The sequence below is a fragment of the Hemicordylus capensis genome, chromosome 8 (assembly GCF_027244095.1).
Source record: "Hemicordylus capensis ecotype Gifberg chromosome 8, rHemCap1.1.pri, whole genome shotgun sequence".
Lineage (NCBI taxonomy): Eukaryota > Metazoa > Chordata > Lepidosauria > Squamata > Cordylidae > Hemicordylus > Hemicordylus capensis.
Window position 1 is genome coordinate 19,601,484 of NC_069664.1, and position 20,038 is coordinate 19,621,521.

The 20,038-nt window shown below is 47.9% G+C and overlaps 1 protein-coding gene across 1 annotated transcript in view; it reads right to left on the minus strand.

The window, feature by feature from the left end:
* Positions 1–5,275, minus strand: part of NRGN (neurogranin) — a 41,317-nt gene extending 36,042 nt beyond the window's left edge. The window contains exon 1 of the mRNA XM_053269765.1: positions 4,636–5,275. Coding sequence (XP_053125740.1) covers positions 4,636–4,650 — 15 coding nt within the window. The 5' untranslated portion in view covers positions 4,651–5,275. The remainder of the gene's footprint in view (positions 1–4,635) is intronic.
* Between the last annotated feature and the right edge of the window lie 14,763 nt (positions 5,276–20,038).

A 20,038-nucleotide genomic window follows, 5' to 3' on the forward strand; every position in this document is an offset into this window, starting at 1 on the left:
GGAAGGTGTGCACAGCTTTCCTCCTGAGACAGGTCTCTCTCCATCTCTCTTAAAGGGCCCTCCCAGCACCAAGAACAGCCCAGCACTGTGCAGGGTTCATCAGCATGGTGGGAAATGGCTCTCACATGGAGGGTTGTTTTTTTGTTTTTTGTTTTGCCCAAGTGGTCCATGATTGGAAAATAGTGAAGATCGCCATTATACTTTGAGAGTCCAACATCTGTGATGTAACACTTAGGAACTTGGAAAGCGGCCGTCTGTTGAGCCAGACCATTGGTCCTTCTAGCTCAGTATTGTCTACACAGACTGGCAGCGGCTTCTCCAAGGTTGCAGGCAGGAGTCTCTCTCTCTCTCTCAGCCCCATATTGGAGAAGCCAGGGAGGGAACTTGGAACCTAGATGCTCTTCCCAGAGCGGCCCCATCCTCTAAGGGGAATATCTTAGAGTGCTCATATGTAGTCTAGCAGGGATTCTCAACGTTGGGTCCCCAGATGTTATTGAACTTCAACTCCCAGAATCCCCAGCCCCAGTGGCCTTTGGTTGGGGATTATGGGAGTTGAAGTCCAATAACATCTGGGGACCCAACGTTGAGAATCCCTGGTCTAGAGGACAATTCATGCTTGCTACCAGTGGCGCTCTTACCACTTCAGGGCCGAAGTCCAGGGCCTCCATACCCCCTGGGGGCCCCCCCAGTCCTCTTGCCTGTCCTGGCGGTATGGTTGCCACTGGCCCCCCGTACTGTGCCAGGCAACCAAATGTGACTGTGAGCTGTGCCAGGTGCTGGAGAGACAGAGCGTAGAAAGAAATAAGTGGGATGGGGATATATTAAGTGCCGTGTTGAAATGTTTCTGCAAATGCATATTTGCATTCATATACCCGTTTTATATTCTTGTGCGTTCAGTTGCTGTTTGTGCCCTCAAGAACCCTCGTGATTAAAAAAAAGTGTGTGTGTACTGGTGTGTGTGTGTGTGTGTGTGTGTGTGTGTGTGTGTGTGTAGGAGGGGTGATGCTTAACTTGCAGAGGGGGGGCCTCCAGCCGGGGTGGGGCTGGGGCTCCAAAGGCCTAGGTCCAGGCTCCAAAATTACCCAAGTGTACCTCTGCTTGCTACCAGCAGACCAGCTCTCCTCAGAAAACATGGGGAGGTGATGGAGGCAAGATGAACTCCCTAAGGAATGCACCCGTGCTCCCCCAAAGGACAGGCTGTCTCTGTACAAGCACCCGCTCTTCTGGACCACCCTCACTAAGTCAGTCCACCCGCCTCTCTTCCTTCCCTGCCTCGGAAAGAAGGTGCCGTTTGCAAAGCCCTAAATATTTCAAAGTCTTTGCAAAGTTCTGCCTTCTGCAAACAAGCGGCCTGGTTTTGATCCCACTTAATGCGACGAAAGACGACGACCGCCATCTCCTAATTGAAGCTGCTGGAAACAAAGGCAAGTCCTAGGGGAACCACCGGCTCATCAGTGCTAACGTCTCCTGCCTTTGCAAAGAGGATCATGGGGAAATTCCAACCAGCCCAAGCACCCAATGAGCATGGCATATCCTTTCCCGTCTAGTGCTATGGACATGCAAGGATTTCTGGGTCAGGCATTCAGATGACTTGAGGCTGCTTCTTAACGCTGATCCCAATACCGAAAGTCTGAATTAATTAGAGCTTCCTCTTACATTACATTGCAAGCCTGTCGCTTTTCGTATCCCTAAAAACATGAGCCCTGGTTTGAAAATAGGGTCTCCAGCTTTGTTCCTTTCCTAAGGCTCTTCTGCATTTAACAGCTGCACCATAGGCAGACATTCAGCAGGCGAGGCTGTTCCCAGCATTCACATACAGTGATGGGGGAAAAAAGCTTCACCACATGAATTTCTGCCTGCCACACAGTCGCAGAAGCCATATCAATAATAAATAAATATCCGGAAAAAAACAAGCTGATAGCCTTATTTGGGAAACCACAAATGTGTGGATACTTGTCGGTATTTGAATGATGGTAAGTCACATATCCTCCATTTCTGTGGATGAGAAGGGGGTGTGCTTGTGACACCCCTATTTTCATACCAAGGAACACTTTGTGAGCCTTAAACCCTCCACTATTACATATGGGAATGGGGCATGGCTCAGTGATAGAACTTGCTTACAGAAAGTCCCAGGCTGAAACCCTGGAATCTCCAAATATGGCTGGGAAAGACCTTGGAGAGCTGCTGCCAGTCAGTGTAGACAATACTGAGCTGGTTGGACCAATGGTCCAACTCAGTATAAGGCAGCTTCCTATGTTCCTATCCTTGAAGGCTCTTCTCCCCCTATGGTATTCATGCAATAGCCTGTCCCCCGTGAAGGTGTTCTGTTCTATTGGCTAAATATATATCAAGAAAACACAAACTTGTCTAAACATAACTGACTTCTTTATTTATTTATCTAACATATTTGTGTGTGTGTGTGTGTTTTATACAGTGTTATCAACAGTTCAAAAGCACACCCCAGCACTGCAACAGGTAAAACAGCAGGCCGCACACGCACACTTCATGCCGCCTTATTGTCAATGTGCACGCACGTGTCTGCATGTGCACTAGAAAATGGAAGCATGCATTCCCCACTCCGAGACATATACTGTAGAGACTCCGGGGAAGGATTATTATCAGATGGCTTTAGTCATGTTGCCTCTGTGAGTGGGAAACCATCGTGAAGAGATCTCTTGCATCCCTCTTACACAGTCAATGGGACATAGAAGCCGTCTTCTTCCGAGTCAGACCACTGGCCCATCTAGCTCAGTATTGTCTACACAGACGGGCAGCAATGCTTCAAAGTTGCACGCAGGAGTCTATCCCAACTCAACCAGGTGATGTCAGGGTGTAAACCTGGGATCTTCTCCATGCATTCAGATGCTCTTCCCCTGACCTATGGTCCCAGTCCCGAAGAGGAATATCATATGGTGCTCACATGTATGAATACGATGAATATTTATATGCCGCTTTTCAACAAAAGCTCCCAAAGCGGTTTACATAGATATAAGTCCAGCCACAGGGATCCATCTCATTTATTTATTCTCTGTGTAAACTGCCCTGAGCCATTTTTGGAAGGGCGGTATAGAATCAAATACATACATACATACATACATACATAATAAAATGGCTCCCTGTCCCCAAAGGGCTCACAATCTAAAAAAGAAAAATAAGATAGACACCAGCAACAGCCACTGGAGAGATGCTGTGCTGGGGATGGATAGAGCCAGTTGCTCTCCCCCATTCAAATGCAAACGAGGACAGACCCTGCTTAGCAAAGAGGACCATTCATGCTTGCTACCGGAGAAGACCAGATCTCCTCCCAACAGAATGCATGGACATGCTGAGGGGTAACACAGCACTGAAGATAGAAGTGTGGGCTAAGTCTACACAGCTCAGAAATTAAGGAATAGCAAGGGCAAGAAACCTCACAAGAAAGGAACTCCTTCCAGATGCAGGGGCATAGCAAGGTTGGAGTGGGCCCAGGGACAAGATTTTAAAATGGGACCCCCCCTCACTGAAGCTCAGCTCATGAAGTAAATAAATCTTAAATGAGGCTGAATGGTGGTAACAAAAAGCATAGTGATATAGATATAGATATAGATATAGATATAGATATAGATATAGATACACACACACACACGCACCTATGTGCCACAATAGAATATCATCCTAAATTTTTTTTTTTAATGTTTTGTAAATTGTGGACGATGCAAGTCATTGAATGGTACTAGAGAAAGACATGCTGTTCTGGTAGCTCCAGGTCTTCACACTCACATCAATTTCGGAGGATGAATACAACTGGTGTGCGGCTGGGGGAGTCAGTCATGTGACTTGCCTCTGGGGCACACCCCCCCAAGGCAGTGGGCCCCCAGACAACTGTCTCCCCTTGCTCTGTTATAGTTATGCCCCTGCCCAGATGAAAAGCTTTTTGTTGCCGTTGATTGACATCCAAAAGCACAAATCCTCTAATCCCCATAAGAGTTCCAAAGTTCAGTATTTGGGGAAGTTTCCTTTAAGGACCATACAAAAGCTGTGATCCCTGCTTTGAGTTAGCAGTGCTTGCCTGTTCTTTATTTCTCAGCCTGCCACAATAAGACATTGTTCGCCCTCCTCTCTTTTTCTCCCGAGTTCAGGAACAGAAACAAGCGAGCAACTCCCACACACAAACAGTTCTGCCGGTCCTGTTATTATTTCCTGTTCAGAACCCCAGCCACTAAAAATCACCGTGATGTGCAGCGATGTGGAATTCAAAGCTATCCAAAACAACCACTTTAAAAAAGAGAGATATACAACAGATATGATAAAGCACAGCAGACCTCATTTCTAAATGAAATGGACTCAGAAGAGCTCATCAGATCTCACATCTTACAAATTAAACCATTTCAAATGTTCATGAAGTTCAGGGAAATGGAGCACTCCGATTATAGCTCCTACCTCAAGGAGTCTTAGCCCCTAGAAAGAAGTGGGAGGATGTCCCCCTTTTATCAACCAAGGAATGAGTCCAATCATGGAATCCACTAAAATCACAGAATTTAATCCAATTAAATTCCAGCAATGAAAACAACAATCAGCAAACAGCCTTGCTACACCGTGACTTCAATCATGTACACATTTTTTGTGCATTTAAAAAAAATAGAGCTATGTACATACATTACAGCAGTCCATCCTGGAAGCCAGTTGGGAGTTTTCCAGCCAAGGGGAGCTTGATCCACTGGAAAGGCAGAGATCTGCTTTTTCTCCTCCACTTAGGAGAACTTGCTTTCCCCCCCTGCTGCCTCCAGAGCAGCTCTTTCTGCAGGTGCTGAAGTTGAGCTAAGCCTATTGCCTACGTAACCCAGTTACTCTTGGCTAGGGAGCCTATCAGACCTACTCAGGCAGATCTGGTTCTTGTGTGCTTTTAATTTCTCTCTCTCTCTCTCTCTCTCCAGCTTATTTTACAGCCACTTCCTTTGCTTCCAACACCCTTTAAATACTTAAAGAGACAGACAGCCTGGCATTGGGAGTGTTTTGTGCCATAGAAATGCACCAGAAGGACAAGCAGTCCTAGACATTTAAGCAGCCAGCTCTACAAGTCTCATAAAATCGTAGAATTTTTAGAGTTGGAAGAAATCTTGGAGGTCTAATCCACCCCTCTCTGCTCAGCACAGGTGACTGATGGCCATCCACCCAGCCTCTATCTGAAAATCTCCAACAAAGCAGAATCCACCACTCCACAAGGCAAACTCCCCCACTGTCAACCGGCTCTTACGGTTAAGGAATCCCTTCTCAGGTCTAGCCTGAATCTGTTTCCTCCTTCATTCTAGCATGGGCATGGTTGTTCATGGCTGCCAGTTGCCACTGCCTGATCATGAACAAAAGAAGAGTCTGGTGGCACTGTAAAGCTCCACACACAAATAGCGTGAAAGGATCTGGAACGAAGAATCCAAAACGCAACCCAACAGAGCCAAAGATACAATTGGAGGAAAGGACATACGGAACGAACATATAAATATAAACGATATTGTATCATTGGATCTGTCGGGTTGTGTTCTGGGTACGGTACAGCTAACAGAGTTATTGTGGCGGAAGTTTTTGTAGATTAGAACCCACTTCTTTAGATGCATAGCCACCTAACGGTGCAGCAGGGGAATGACTTGCCTAGCAAGCCAGAGGTTGCTGGTTCGGATCCTCGCTGGGATGTTTCCCAGAATATGGGAAAGACCTATATCAGGCAGCAGCGATATAGGAAGATGCTGAAAGGCATCATGTCATGCTGCGTGGGAGGAGGCAATGGTCAACCCCTCCTGTATTCTACCAAAGAAAACCACAGGGGTCTGTGGGTGTCAGGAGTTGACACCGACTCGACGTCACACTTTAATTAGATTGGGGTAAGCCTTGGATATTAAAGTGTGGGTTTTAAACAGTGGGATATAGAACACTGAAGTTGCATATATGTATCGAAACGTCTGTTCTTTGTTGCAATTCCCTCTTTTTATGTTTTAACTTAGCAATTCTTAAAAAGTTCTGGAGAGAAGTATTGTAGCAGATCCACCATGCGTATTGCGTCACCATTATATCAACTATCTTGTAACTGACCGGAATGATTCAAGATCTTATAATTGGCTAAGTTCTGTTTAATAGCCAATAAAATTTGCCAGGAGTTCATTAAGAATCAAATCCAGATTATCGATGCTGGTGTTTAACCACTGTATCATAACTCTGATGGCTCATTTTGCTGGGCTTCTGTTTGTAAATTTTGTTGAACTGGTCTGTGACTGTAATAAAGCATTGATTGATTGATTGATTGACGACTTCTCTGTTGCTCCAAAAGGCAGGGCTAGAACTTATTGGGTTGAAATTACAAGGAAGTGGATTCAGGCTAGACCTTAGGAAGAGTTTTCTAAATGTAAGAATTGTTAGACAGTAGAAACAATCTGCCTCATGCAGTAGTAGGCTCTCTACTGAAGGTTTTTGAAGCAATGGAGATACCCTTCCTTGGAGTACTCAGACAGAGACTGGGGTGGCCATTTGTCAAGGATGCTGGAGCCGCTTCCTGCACTGAGCAGGGGGTGGACTAGAATCTAGATGATCTCAAAGGTACCTTCCAGCTCTAAACTCCTGTGATTCTGTCATGGAGATCTTAACGGCATGATATTGTGAAAAACAAATGGGGGGAAACAATCGAGGAATAGCATGGTATTCAGAGCAGGTAATCCTATCTTGGAGAGGAGTGCTGGTCTTGTGGTAGCAATCATGACTTGTCCCCATAGCTAAGCAGGGTCTGCCCTGGTCGCATATGAATGGGAGACATGATGTGTGAGGACTGCAAGATATTCCCCTCAGGGGATGGGGCTGCTCTGGGAAGAGCAGAAGGTTCCAAGTTCCCTCCCTGGCAGCTTCTCCAAGAGAGGGCTGAGAGAGATTCCTGCCTGCAACCTTGGAGAAGCCGCTGCCAGTCTGTGAAGACAATACTGAGCAAGATAGACCAATGGTCTGACTCATTATATGGCAGTTTCCTATGTTCCTATGTTACTATCTCAGGGATCAGCAGGTGTGCTTCTGAGCAGGGGTGTAGAGTTATCATTGAGTGGATGGGTTCAAAGGACCCAGAGTGCATGCACACACACACACACCACCACCCTAGCTCCTGAGGGCCTCCCCGCTCCAACCCTCCCTATTTTCTTCATTATCTCCCTCACTCAGAGTGGCTGCCGGGAGAGGGGCAAATAGGCACCCCTCTCCCCTAGCTACGCCTCTGCTTCTGAGGGTCCCGAGCTGGCATCCGCTGCCCCACAATGCCAACACAGGGCGGCGGCCCTGGCCTCAGTGCTCCCAAAGCTCCTGGCAGAAATGCCCGTGTAATTAAAGACACGCTGAGAAAGCTGGGCGAAACTTTTTGTGCCTGTCTCCGAGCGAGCGAGCGAGCCGGCACAGGAGGGTGAGAATGAGCAAGGGCTCCATCTGAGCTCCCTGCCTACAAGAGGAATTGGCTTTCTCTAAAATAAAGGCTTGGATGTTGCTAAGCAACCGTACAATTCTCCCACTCAGGGTTGCAACTGTTCGGCAGCATCTCTTATCGCCTGGGGACCGGTTTCTCAAAGAAATCTTGGCTCTGCCAGGGGCTGGGATGTACAAGGGTGCTTTTTAAAAGCGCCTTCCTCTGAAAATTGGAGGCAGAAAATTAACAGAGTGTGTCAGCAACACTATTACAAGGGGAAAAGCTGACCCTACATATGTTGGCTCAGACAGATGAGGAGTCCCACTGGGGCAGAGCAAAGGCCCGTCTGGTCCAGGCAATCTTGACCCATCCACTTGGTGGGTGCCTAGGATGCCCGTTCTTGACGTGGGGGGTGCAGTGGGGACAGACGCCACGTTGAGCTGGGCAGTAGCAAAAGGTGGCAGGCAGCAGCGGTCTGACCGATTTTTAAAGGTACCGTATTCACTCGAATCGAAGATACGGCGAATATGAATACGGCGAATATTTTTATTTATTTATCTATTGTTAAATTTATATACTGCCTTTCATTAAAGCAATCCCAAGGGGGTTTACAGCAAAACAAAACAAAATTTAAACACAAGATGGTAAAAAAGACACAATTAAAATATTAAGTGAAGAAAAAAAACAAATCTGATTAAAAATTTAAAACAAAGGCATAAAAGCAGTACAGACTATGAAGAGCAGCAGCAGAGAATCAAATAAATGCCCGGGCAAAAAGCCAAGATTTATAGACCGCTTTTCCACAAAGGTTCCCAAAGCGGTTGACATAGAGATAAATCAATAAATAAAGATGGCTCCCTGTCCCCAAAGGGCTCACAATCACTCCTGGCCACACCAAAAGCACAGCCCCAGTCAGGAGCTAAACCAGCACCCTCCGCGTCTGACATCAGACATGGGTGGCGTGTCTGGGGCCGCGCTCGCGGCCCCTGATGGGTGGCAGCCCAGGTTCTTTGAACCCCTTCGCCCAATGGTGGCTCCGCCCCTGACTTGCCCTCCAAGTGTTTATCTAAGCCCTTCTTAAAACCACCCAGGCTGGTGGCTGTCACCACAGCTTCTGGCAGATCATTCCATAGGTTAATTATGCACTGTGTGTAAAAGTACTTCCTTTTGTCAGTCCTAAATTTATTGGCAATCAGTTTCATGGGATGACCCATGAGAGAGGGAGAAAAATTCCTCTCTCTCTACTCTCTCCATACCACGCATCTGCTTTCCTCTCTGCCCGCCCCCCCCCCATCCCAGTCAATGTCAGCTGCTATGTATGACTTTGATGCCTCCCCCTCCCCACACATTCAGGTAAAATTATCTTCTTTATATTACAGAATACAATTTTAACAGAACGTGAAGGGAGGTAAGGGAGGAGAGCTGGTCTTGTGGTAAAAGGCTAAGTGGTGCCTTTGAGTCAGTGTCGACCCCTGGCACCCACAGAGCCCTGTGGTTGTCTTTGGTAGAATACAGGAGGAGTTGACCATTGCCTCCTCCCACACAGTATGAGATGATGCCTTTCAGCATCTTCCTGTATCGCAGCTGCCTGATATAGGTGTTTCCCATAGTCTGGGAAACATACCAGCGGGGATTCGAACCAGCCACCTCTTGCTCCCTAGGCAAGTTACTTCTCTGCTGCACCATTAGGTGGCTCGGTCTTGTGGTAGCAGGCATGAATGGTCCCCTTTGCTAAGCAGGGTCTGCCCTGGTTTGCATTTGAATGGGAGACTACATGTGTGAGCACTATTATTCCCCTTAGGAGATGGGGCAGCTCTGGGAAGAGCATCTGCATGTTTGCATGAAGAAGGTTGCAAGTTCCCTCCCTGGCATCTCCAAGACAGGACTGAGAGAGATTCCTGCCTGCAACCTTTGAGAAGCCGCTGCTAGACAATACTGAGCCCAATGGACCAATGGTCTGACCAATGGTCATACAGCAACATCCTATGTTCCTATGCATGAGGCGCCAACGTCTAGGCCCGGCTCTGCCCTCCAGCAGGAATTTCCTTGAAAATTGACCTTCCCCTTGGGCCATTGTGGCTGGGGATGATGGGAGTTGTAGTCCAACAAAGTCTAGGCCAACCAGGCAGTGACATGAGCTGTGTAAATATGATCAGATCCTGCCAGAGAGTTCAAGTCCCCCCAGATCCAGGCAGAGGATCCTTCAAGCGGACATCCATAGAAGTCGGCTGCATGATGGATTGGGGATTGCCACCGTGGTGTGATGCTGAACAGAAAGTCACGGGTGCCAATTCTTTCTAAACAGCCAAAGCTTGTGCGGGACTGTAGCCATGATAAACATTAGTGCAATTACTGCCATGTAGATCCAGTGCTTGGCAGGCTCGGAGTTGTATTTATATAATAACGCTGAAACAGTGTGATGTTCTGCAAAGGCGACGACGTTTAAAGGATTAAAGCTGATCATTCCCAGACAAGCAGGTAGTCCTAATTGGATATGCTGTTGCCACCGGTACCCATTACAGCAAGGTCTTCCACTGGCTCCTGGCTTAACGAGATTTGAAGTGGTGGGGGGGGGTTTAGACACATGCATGGAGGAGAGGCCATATAGATACTGTAGATGGAACTGCCATAGAATCATAGAACTTGCAAGTGGAAAGGGACCTTAGAGGTCATCTAGTCCAACCCCCCTTGCTCAGTGCAGGGAATTGCAACACCATCCGTGACAGATGGCTGCTGCCGCCCCTCTGCTCTCCTGGAGCATAGGAAGCTGCCTTTGACTGAGTCAGACCATAGGTCCAACTCTCTCAGTATTGTCTACACAGACTGGCAGTGGCTTCTCCAAGGCTGCAGGCAGGAATCTCTCTCGGCCCTGTCTTGGAGATGCTGCCAGGGCGGACATTTGGAACCAGGTGTTTTTCCTAAGACAGTGTTGCTGAACTACAACTCCCATCATCCTCAGACCCCATAAATTGTAGTTAGGAATGATGGGAGTTGTAGTTCAGCAACATCTGGAGGAACCCAGGTTGGGAACCACTGCCCTAAGGGGAATGTCTTCCGGGGCTCACACATGTAGTCTCCCATCCAAATGCAAGCCAGGGCAGACCCTGCTTAGCAAAGGGGACAAGCCGTGCTTGCTACCACAAGGCCAGCTCTCCTGGGAGCAAGACTTAATCTGTCGAGCTTCCTCCACAGTGGATGTTCCGCCGTGGTGGTTCCACTCATTGGGAAATCACCACGCCTGTGGCACCCAACCCAGAGTCTACTCCACCAGAGAGCCAGGGATGCTTTTCACCAGATTGTCTCGAATCGAGGCAAATGGGATGCTGCCTCCCTCTGTTTCCCAGCCAGAAAGTTTGTGTTTGGAACATGAGGCTTTTCTCGCGCCTCTCGAGTCCTTCGCGTCTGTCTCGGTGGCAGTTTCTGGCAAACATAAGGTTCTAATTATTGCTAATGTCACTCTTCCCCTCGCCGCGAGTGGAGAGGAAGTTTTAATCTTGCCACTGTTCCCAATCACATTTGCATTAAAATCATCTCCCGCTTCTAAATAAAGGCTTCGGTTTCAGTGGCTGAAATCCCAACCCTGCTAGAACTCGAGCGAGTTGCTCTGCTGCTTTCAGTGGGTGTTGCAAAACCCTGTTGATAGTTCGCCACGGGAGACGGTTTCCTGAGCTGATCTTCAGCAGGAGGCCTCGGGATTGCTTTTGGACTCCTCCGAGATCTGAGATGGCTCTTTGCGTCGCCTCTCTTGCTGTGAGATCCCTCCCCTTTCCTCCCTGTCTTTAATTGTCCATTTTTGCACCGCGGATGGCTCCAGGCGTCGAAATGACTGGTGTTGACTTCTTCAGGCTTCCCTTGGTAAAGGAGGGGGTCCGTAAGGTATGGAGGCACCTGAGGGGAGGAGCCAAATGCTGGTTGGTTGAGCCTTGGGCTGGTTGTGCCACCTGAGGGGAGGAGCCAAATGCTGGTTGGTTGAGCCTTGGGCTGGTGGTGGCACCTGAGGGGAGGAGCCAAATGCTGGTTGGTTGAGCCTTGAGCTGGTTGTGCCACCTGAGGGGAGGAGCCAAATGCTGGTTGGTTGAGCCTTGGGCTGGTTGACTTCTTCAGGCTTCCCTTGTTTAAAGGAGGGGGGTGGCAAGGTATGGTGGCACCTGAGGGGAGGAGTCAAATGCTGCCTTGCCCTGGTGTGGGCCAGCCCCCTTCCAAAAGCCCATTTTCAGAACCTTGCAGTCTTTGAAAGTGGTGCAGGGGGCAGCAGGGAGGAGGGAAGGTCACCAGTAGTCTACTCTTCTCTCCTTGTGCTTCTTGCAAACTTTGCAAACCATCCTGAAGAGCTGCTCCACTTTGGGGATGATGGGAGTTGTAGTCCAATCTGGGGTCCCAAGTTTGAGGACCCATGCTGTAAGCCTTTGGCCACTGGGATGATGGGAGTTGTATAGTACAACAACATCTGTGGACACAAGATTGGGAATCCCTGCCCTAGATCATTGTTGATGCTGGATGACTCTCTGACTGAAATTGAGCCACATGTTGAGTCTGTGCCCTGGCAATGAGAAATATATCACAGCCTAATAAGGGAAGCTCTGCTTATTCCTTGATCCACCTGGGCTGATTCACCCCAGCGCTAATCTTGAGGGTAGCAGTGATTTAAAACCCCTTTAGCTGTACACTTGTTTGATCTTCCAAGTTCTGAATTGATCCAGCCGTCGAAATTCCCCTTGGTACCAATTATAACTTTGAAGTAAGGTTAGCTTAATGTACAACCCCACTCAGAAAAGCATCACCATGAAAACCAAACCTTCCGCTCAGCTGATCCTGTGGAAGGGAAAGGAGAGAGAAGCATGAGTGTGATCAGACAGAGGGGAGGGCAATGTGGATCTGACGACAGAATGAACAGCAATTGATTCGCACGTAACCCGAAACCGGAGGTGAAGGACCCTCTCTTTTCATTTTTTGTATATCCAAATGGGGGAAACTACAGTTTGGCTGAAAAATGGACCCGTGGTTTCCCTCCAATCTGTTCCTTTAGTTTGTAGTAAGTTTCACTGTCCAACTCCGGTACTGCGGTGTCAGCGTTACATCTGGACATGGCACCGCAGTTTCCCCCTTATGCAACCAGAGTTGAGGGAGGAAGCTCCTCCCTCGCTCCGGCTCCTATTGGCAGCCAGGGCTGTCCTTTAGTCATGAAGGAAGTCCCGGCAGCCAGTTCCCACTCCTCTCTACAGTCAGAGAGACTGCAGGGAAGGGAGCTCCCCATGACGTCCGAATTCAGAAGGGAGAGCAGGGAGAGGGGGCACAGAACCCACGGTTCCGTGTTACGTGCAAATGCGGCCATAGAGTTGAACGGCACCTTACATGTGAACCTACCGTATATGACCATTTGTCTTGCTAGCAGATTGCGGAAGTACGGTGGCCTTGGTGGACATAACAGGAAATTCCTGGTGCTGGTCAAACTTTCAGATACTTTCTTTTCAAGCTGTATGACCCCATGCACAACCAACTCCCCACTGGACATTTGCAGTCATTTGTTTAGTTAACAGGGAAGGAAAATCAAATGGTAAGCCATTTAAAACTCACAAACAGGGAGCCCTGCCGGCATTTGCCTTTGCTTATGTTACTCATGGTGATTATGTGGTTGAGGATTCCCACTGAGCCTGTTATTGCTGTATTGTTTTGCAGGGGGATCCTGCTGTTATCTTTTTGTCACCCTAATCCAAACCATTTTGAATCCACTCTCATGTTAATCTCAACTTTTCTTCCCTGCCAAGTTGTTCTTTGTTCGAATTTGCTGGCAGAGAAGGGCCACACCAACCCTTGATAATGTGAACACCCTGTAGTGATAGTCAGGCTTGAGGAAGGACTGGTCCCCGATTAGAGTAACAGCCCTAGTAGCCAATAGCGTGGAAGGTGGGCCTCTCCAAATAAGGAAGAAAACCCAGAAGGATCAAATCCCTGTGGCCCAATCCAGAGTGAGGGGCAGGGTTTACTGTAGTGGCTAGAGTGATGGACTAGGACCGGGGAGACCTGGGTTCAAATCCACATTCAGCCATGGAACTCACTGGGTGACTCTGGGCCAGTCATTTAACTCACTGCCGAACCTACCTCACAGGGTTGTTGTGAGGATAAAAATAACCATGCATACCGCTCTGGGCTCCTTGGAAGAAGAGCGGGATATAGAGGAGTAGAGGAGGGGTGTGTTAGTGTTCTTTCCTGGAGGCCTCGGAGTGAGGTCTGATCAGCAGCTACTGTAAGCAAAGGAGAGACTAACAGCCTTGGGCTGGGAATCAACTGGAAGTTAGGAACCTAGGAACCTAGGAAGCTGCCATATACTGAGTCAGACCATTGGTCTATCTAGCTCAGTATTGTCTACACAGACTGGCAGCGGCTTCTCCAAGGTGGCAGGCAGGAATCTCTCTCAGCCCTCTCTTGGAGATGCTGCCAGGGAGGGAACTTGGAACCTAGATGCTCTTCCCAGAACAGCCCCTTCCCCTGAAGAGAATATCTTGCAGTGCTCACACATCAAGTCTCCCATTCATATGCAACCAGGGCAGACCCTGCTTAGCTACAGGGACTAGTCATGCTTCCTATCACAAGAAAGTAGGAAGAACAGGGGCCAGTTTAGCAAGATGCATCAGGGAATTGGTTTTTTTTTTTTAAGTGGAGCTTTGATGAGCGTGGGGCAGCTGCCGGACCTTGGAGGACCGGACCAGGTCCCCAATGTCCGGGAGTTAGTGCACCTCTGGGTGGAGCAGCTGCTTTGCAGGCAGAAAGTCTCAGGTTCAATACCTGGCATCTCCAGAGATGGGAAAGACTCCTCCCTGAAGCCTTAGAGAGCTTCTCCAAGCATATCAAAGCTCCCAAGTGAAGAGATTTGGGGGAGAGAGGAGTATCAGATGTAACACACAGAGCATGATCTGCAGCTGCCGAATGTGCCCTTGTGCCAACCTTTTCCCAGCACGGGCTGCAGCCTCCTGTTCCTTCTTCTGTTGTGTTAGTAAAACTAATAATAGAATCAGCAGGGCTGCCTTCTCTTGCTAACGCTTCCAATAACTTCGACACGTATCCAGACTTACTGTTTCTGGCTAAAACGGTAGAGAGTGGGAATGCCTTGGAACCAGAGGTCCTCTTACCCCTAGACCTCCGGATGGGGCTCCACACCCCCTGGGGGCCCCCAAATCCTTTTTAGTCCCTCCCGGGAGGTGTGGTCACTGTGCCGCTGCGTGTTGAAATATTTCTGCTAATGCATATTTGCATAAATATACCTGATTTATATGTTTGCGTTCTTGTGAGTTCAGTGGCTGTTTGTGCCCTCAAGTATTGTTAAAAATACTGCATGTGTCACAGTGTGTGTAGGGGGAGGATGCTTAACTGGTGGTGGCGGCAAAAAGAACTTTAGGACCAGGTTCCAAAACTACCTAGGTGCACCTCTGCCTGCAACACCTGGACATTGGCAGGCTCTTGCCAGCAGAGAGCCACCCTGGCATCTTCTGTGACTGGTCCCCCAAATGATGCAATCCACAACCAAAAAGAACTGAAAGGATCCAGCCCAACAAGCAGGAAGTTCTGAAAGAAGCCTCCCTAAAATGTAACCCATCTAGAATGTGCTGACCCCTAATAGACCAGTCAAAATAGGATAAGGCACATGAAACTTGTCACAAATACCGTTTTCCCCTGAAAATAAGACAGTGTCTTATATTAATTTTAGCCCCAAAAAATGCACTAGGGCAGTTAGCGGTACATCAAAAATTACTGCTAGGTCTTACTTTCGGGGAAACAGGGTATAGCACATCAAAACCATATGGAAATTCAAAATGTTCATACAATGAAATAAATATAACCAATATCAAGCATCATCATTTATTTGTTTGTTTGTTTGTTCAGTTTCTAGACCGCCTTTACAGAATAGCTCAGGGCGGTTCACAAACATCACAAATCAGTTAATCTCAATCAATGATCGGGAACAAAGATTTTAAAATACAATAAAGCAGCTAAAAAAACCCCACACGATTCCAAACCTTATAAAAACCCGATACATTAAGAACCCTTTAAAACAATTTAAAAACCCTGGAAGGCCAGACCGAACAAGTAGGTCTTTAGGGCTCTCCTAAAAGCCAATAAAGAATTCAAATTCAAATATATCTAAAGAATATATAGAATTCAAATTCAAATATGTCTAAAGGTAATCCCAATTGGTCCTTCTAAAAAGCAATAGCAGTATGTATCAAATAAGGATTAAAAGTTCCCAGATCAATAGCCCAAGGATTCTTTTGGTAGAGTCCAAATTCACCAGCAGAAAATTAATGTCTTTCTATAGTATCAAGTGCCACGAATCTACCAGTGATCCCAGAGATTCTCTTTGCAATGATAGATGCATTTTGACCTAATATCGCTCTTTTTCAGTGGCAAGCAAGCAGTAATAAGGGGCCCATCTTCACCTTTTGTCCCAGAGCCCACCACACCCTTAGGAACATAAGAAGCTGCCTTATACCAAGTCTAAGCATTGGACTATCTAGTTCTGTACTGTCTGCACTGCCTGGCAGCAGCTCTCCAAGGTTTTTCTGCATGCAAGCAGATGCTCTACAACTGAGTTACGGCCCCCATCCCCTAAGGAGAATATCTTACAGCAGAGGTTCTCAACCTTGGGTCCCCAGATGTGACTGGACTTCAACTCCCACAATCCCCAGCCCCAAAGGCCTTTGGATGGGGATTATGGGAGTTGAAGTCCAACAACATCTGAGGACCCAAGGTTGACAACCGCTGTCTTACAGCATCCACATGTAGTCACTCATCCAAATGCAAACCAGGACAGGCTATGCTTAGCAAAGGAGGCCATTCATGCTCGCTGCCACAAGACCAGCGCTCCCCTTCAAACTTGCAGCGTATAGATAGCGAGATGGATGGCTTTGCAACTCCAGCCTTGTTCGCGACTTCTGAAGAAGGCCCTCTTGCTGAGCAGTGGGATAAGACCCCAAAGTTATGCACGGCAGTATCAGCCTTAGTGGAACCAGAGAAATTCTTTCTTTTCTTTTTTTAACAGCTTTACTTCCGACATGAACCGATGGCTGCAGCAACTGTAAAAGATAAATTTGATTAGAGTCTATTTGTATCACAGATTAGATTTCCTTAATTTTCAGTGTTGAAAAAATTCCTTATCTTCAGAAAGACCTATCATTGCTTGCAGTAAGTAGCAAATAGCTTTTGGGTTTTTCAAGTAGAATTGGATGATCAGGAAGAAATCCTGGTTTCTTCTGAGCAAGTGAAACCCCCGAAGGCTTCAAGAGGACATCTCTACTGTGTGTTATACTCTCTTTTGTGACTTCAGGTTTATGTTGCACCGAAAGACTAGAAACCAGTTTCATTTAAGACCAGCATTCCATTAGATTTACACATGCAGTTAATTTCGTTATGCAAGCATACAGGAGAGGAGAGCTGGTCTTGTGGTAGCAAGCATGACTTGTCCCCTTAGCTAAGCAGGGTCCACCCTGGTTGCATATGAAAGGGAGACTAGAAGTGTGAGCACTGTAAGATATTCCCCTCAGGGGATGGAGCCGCTCGCTCTGGGAAGAACATCTAGGTTCCAAGGGCTGAGAGAGACTCCTGCCTGCAACTCTGGAGAAACCGCTGCCAGTCTGGGTAGACAATACTGAGCTAGATTAGACCAATGGTCTGACTCAGTATAGGGCAGTTTCCTGTGTTCCTATGTCCCTGTGAGTGCTGCATGGAAGTTTAGCCTGGAAGCTGAAAGTGGTTGCTGATACTGTGGAAACCGATGCATGAGGGGAGAGGTGGTCTGCAGGTCGTGCTGGTTGAAGGGACTTGCCAATCATTCTTTTTGTTACGATTTTTTTTAAAATACGCTGAGGCATCATACAGTAGTAGTAATAGTAGTACCACGGACTCGAATCTGGGGATCAGTTGGCAACCACCTACTACTGTTACCACCACGGCCACCACCCTAGTACCAGAGAATTTCTAAGTGGTTCTTGGAGCCAGGGACGGAAGAAAAATGTCAGACTAGAACAGATGTTGGCTACACCTTGATCCTCCACAGTCTCTTTGACTAAGGACATCCTCATGGCAACAACATGGAGGAGTGAGTTTGCATAGCAGCAGCCCAGATACCCTGAGCAGAGGTCTGGGTGCACACACAGTGCCCACTAGGAAGAGAAACATATTCCACCTGCAACTCCAGAAATATCTACCGTCCTCTGCCTGTTCCAGATCTGGGGCACAGCAGGCTTGGCTACCTGTAAGAACCGCCCAGAGGCACATGACTCCCGGCAGCATCTTGGCTGCAAACGCCTAGGGAGCCCACCTCATAAACGAGGTTAAGGGAATGACCGCTCCCTTAACCTTGTTTCCCTGACTGTGTGCCAGCTCCAGCTGCTTGCACTGAAGGGTGCTCAGCCATCGCTGGGGGGGGGGGATCTCCACAATGCACTACGCACTCGCGTGGTGTGTTGTGGGATTCCTGGGGACTGGGATGTCGCATCCGGGCAGCTGCACTCCCTGGGGCAGCGGTGGACCATCTGGCGTGATCCACATGCCCAGATGGTCCTCGGCAAGATGCCTCTGAATACCAGTTGCAGGGGAATAACAGCAGGAAAGAGGGCATGCCCTCACCTCTTGCCTGTGGGCTTCTCAGAGGCGTCTGGTGGAAATGGGATGCTGGACTAGACAGACTTTGGGCCTGATCTAGCAGGAGTGTCCTTATGATTTCTTCATAATTAACCTATGGAATTCTCTCCCACAAGACGTAGTGACAGCTGCTAGCTTGGATGGCTTTAAAGGGGGCTTAGACAAATTCATGGAGGACACGTCTATCAATGGCTACTAGTCTGAGGGCTATAGGCCACCTCCAGCCTCAGAGGCACGGTGCCTCTGAATACCAGTTGCAGGGGAGCATCAGCAGGAGAGGAGGGATGCCCTCACCGCTTGCCTGTGGACTTCTCAGAGGCATCTGGTGGGCCACTATGGGAAACAGGATGTTGAGCTCAAGAGGCCTTGGGCCTGATCCATCAGGGCTCTTCTTACGTTCTTATGGACCTAATATCATAACAGCAGAATAATACCATATTATACCAACATTAATACCAATATTAATAATATCAATATTATTCCATACCGTGGACAGAAGAACGCCATCAGCCAATGCGTTGCCCTCTGTACATTCAGGACAAAGTGAGGCTTTCGACACAGAATATGTCCGCTTGACACGTGCCCAAGAGTTTTCATGCTGACCTCCTCGCTTGAGCAGTTTAGTGCTTCCTCGCCGCCGCCGCCGCCTCCACTCCTGCATATTCATAAGCTTGCGATAATAGCAGATGTCACGTTCCTCCCTCACAAAGGGAGCTGTGACAGCCTCCTGGGATACTGGGGAGCTAAAATTAGCACCGCAAGTAGCATCTAGAGAGAGGCGCACACGCAGATCGTTTGCTTCTCCGTAGCAGACATTCTTGCAGGTCAGAGACTCTCTCTGGCGGCGGCACAAATGTTCTTACCCTAAAAATGGAGCCGTGAGTAAGAACTCTCAGGTGATCTAATGTAATAATTGCAGGGCCCTGGGGGAAAGATCCAATTATTGGTGGCAAATGTAGTAAGTTTTCATTAAACAAGTGTCTTGCTGAGCTAATCTTCCGCCCCAGGAGGGACAGGAGGCAGGCAAAGAGCTCTTTTGTTCTTCCATCACTCTAGATATCACTGCTAAGAGGGAGTCGAAAGTGAAGGGTTGATCAAAGGAAAAGTGACACCCACCGAGCTTCGTTTTGGCAGCTGGGGTGTCCCACACGATTCCTTTGTTTATAGTGTTTTCCCAGGTTTCTGGAAGCTGAAAGCAATCGCCTGAAGTCCAAAAGTTGCACCAGTGCAAAAGGTTAATGTAGCCTCGCAATGTGATGAGAATTTTCACTATTGCACAAGCAGTCCCTTTAAAGCGTATGAGGTGTGCCCCCACTTCAGGGGCGTAGCAAGGTTGGGGTGGGCCCAGAGACAAGATTTTAAAATGGGCCCTCCCCTTACGGAAGCTCAGCTCATAAAGTAAAGAAATCTTAAATGAGGCTGAATAGTGGTAACAAAAAGCGTGTGTGTGTGTATACACACACACACACACACTCTTATTTGATTTCTATACCACCCTTTCAAAAATGGCTCAGGGTGGTTTACAGAGAGAATTACTTAATAAATAAGATGGATCTCTGTCCCCTAAGGGCTCTCTCTCTATATATATATATATGCCACAACAGAACATCATCCTAAATTATTTTTAATTGTGGACGATGCAAGTCATTTAATGGCACTAGAGAAAGACATGCGGTTCTGGTAGCTCCGGGTCTTAACACTCACATCAGTTTCGGAGGATGAATACAACTGAAGGAAGCCCGGGCAGGTGCGCGGCTGGGGGAGTCAGTCATGTGACTTGCCTCTGGGGGGGGCCAAGGCAGTGGGCCCCCAGACTACTGTCTCCCCTTGCCCTATTAGAGTTAAGCCCCTGCATCACTTGCACACTTGTTACAAAATGCAGAGAGGCTTGGGCTAGCACAGGGCTGCACAACCTTGGTCCTCCTGCTCTGTTGGACAACTGCTGTTCTACAACTCTCACCCTAGCGATAGCAGCCAATAGTCATAGGGACATAGGAAGCT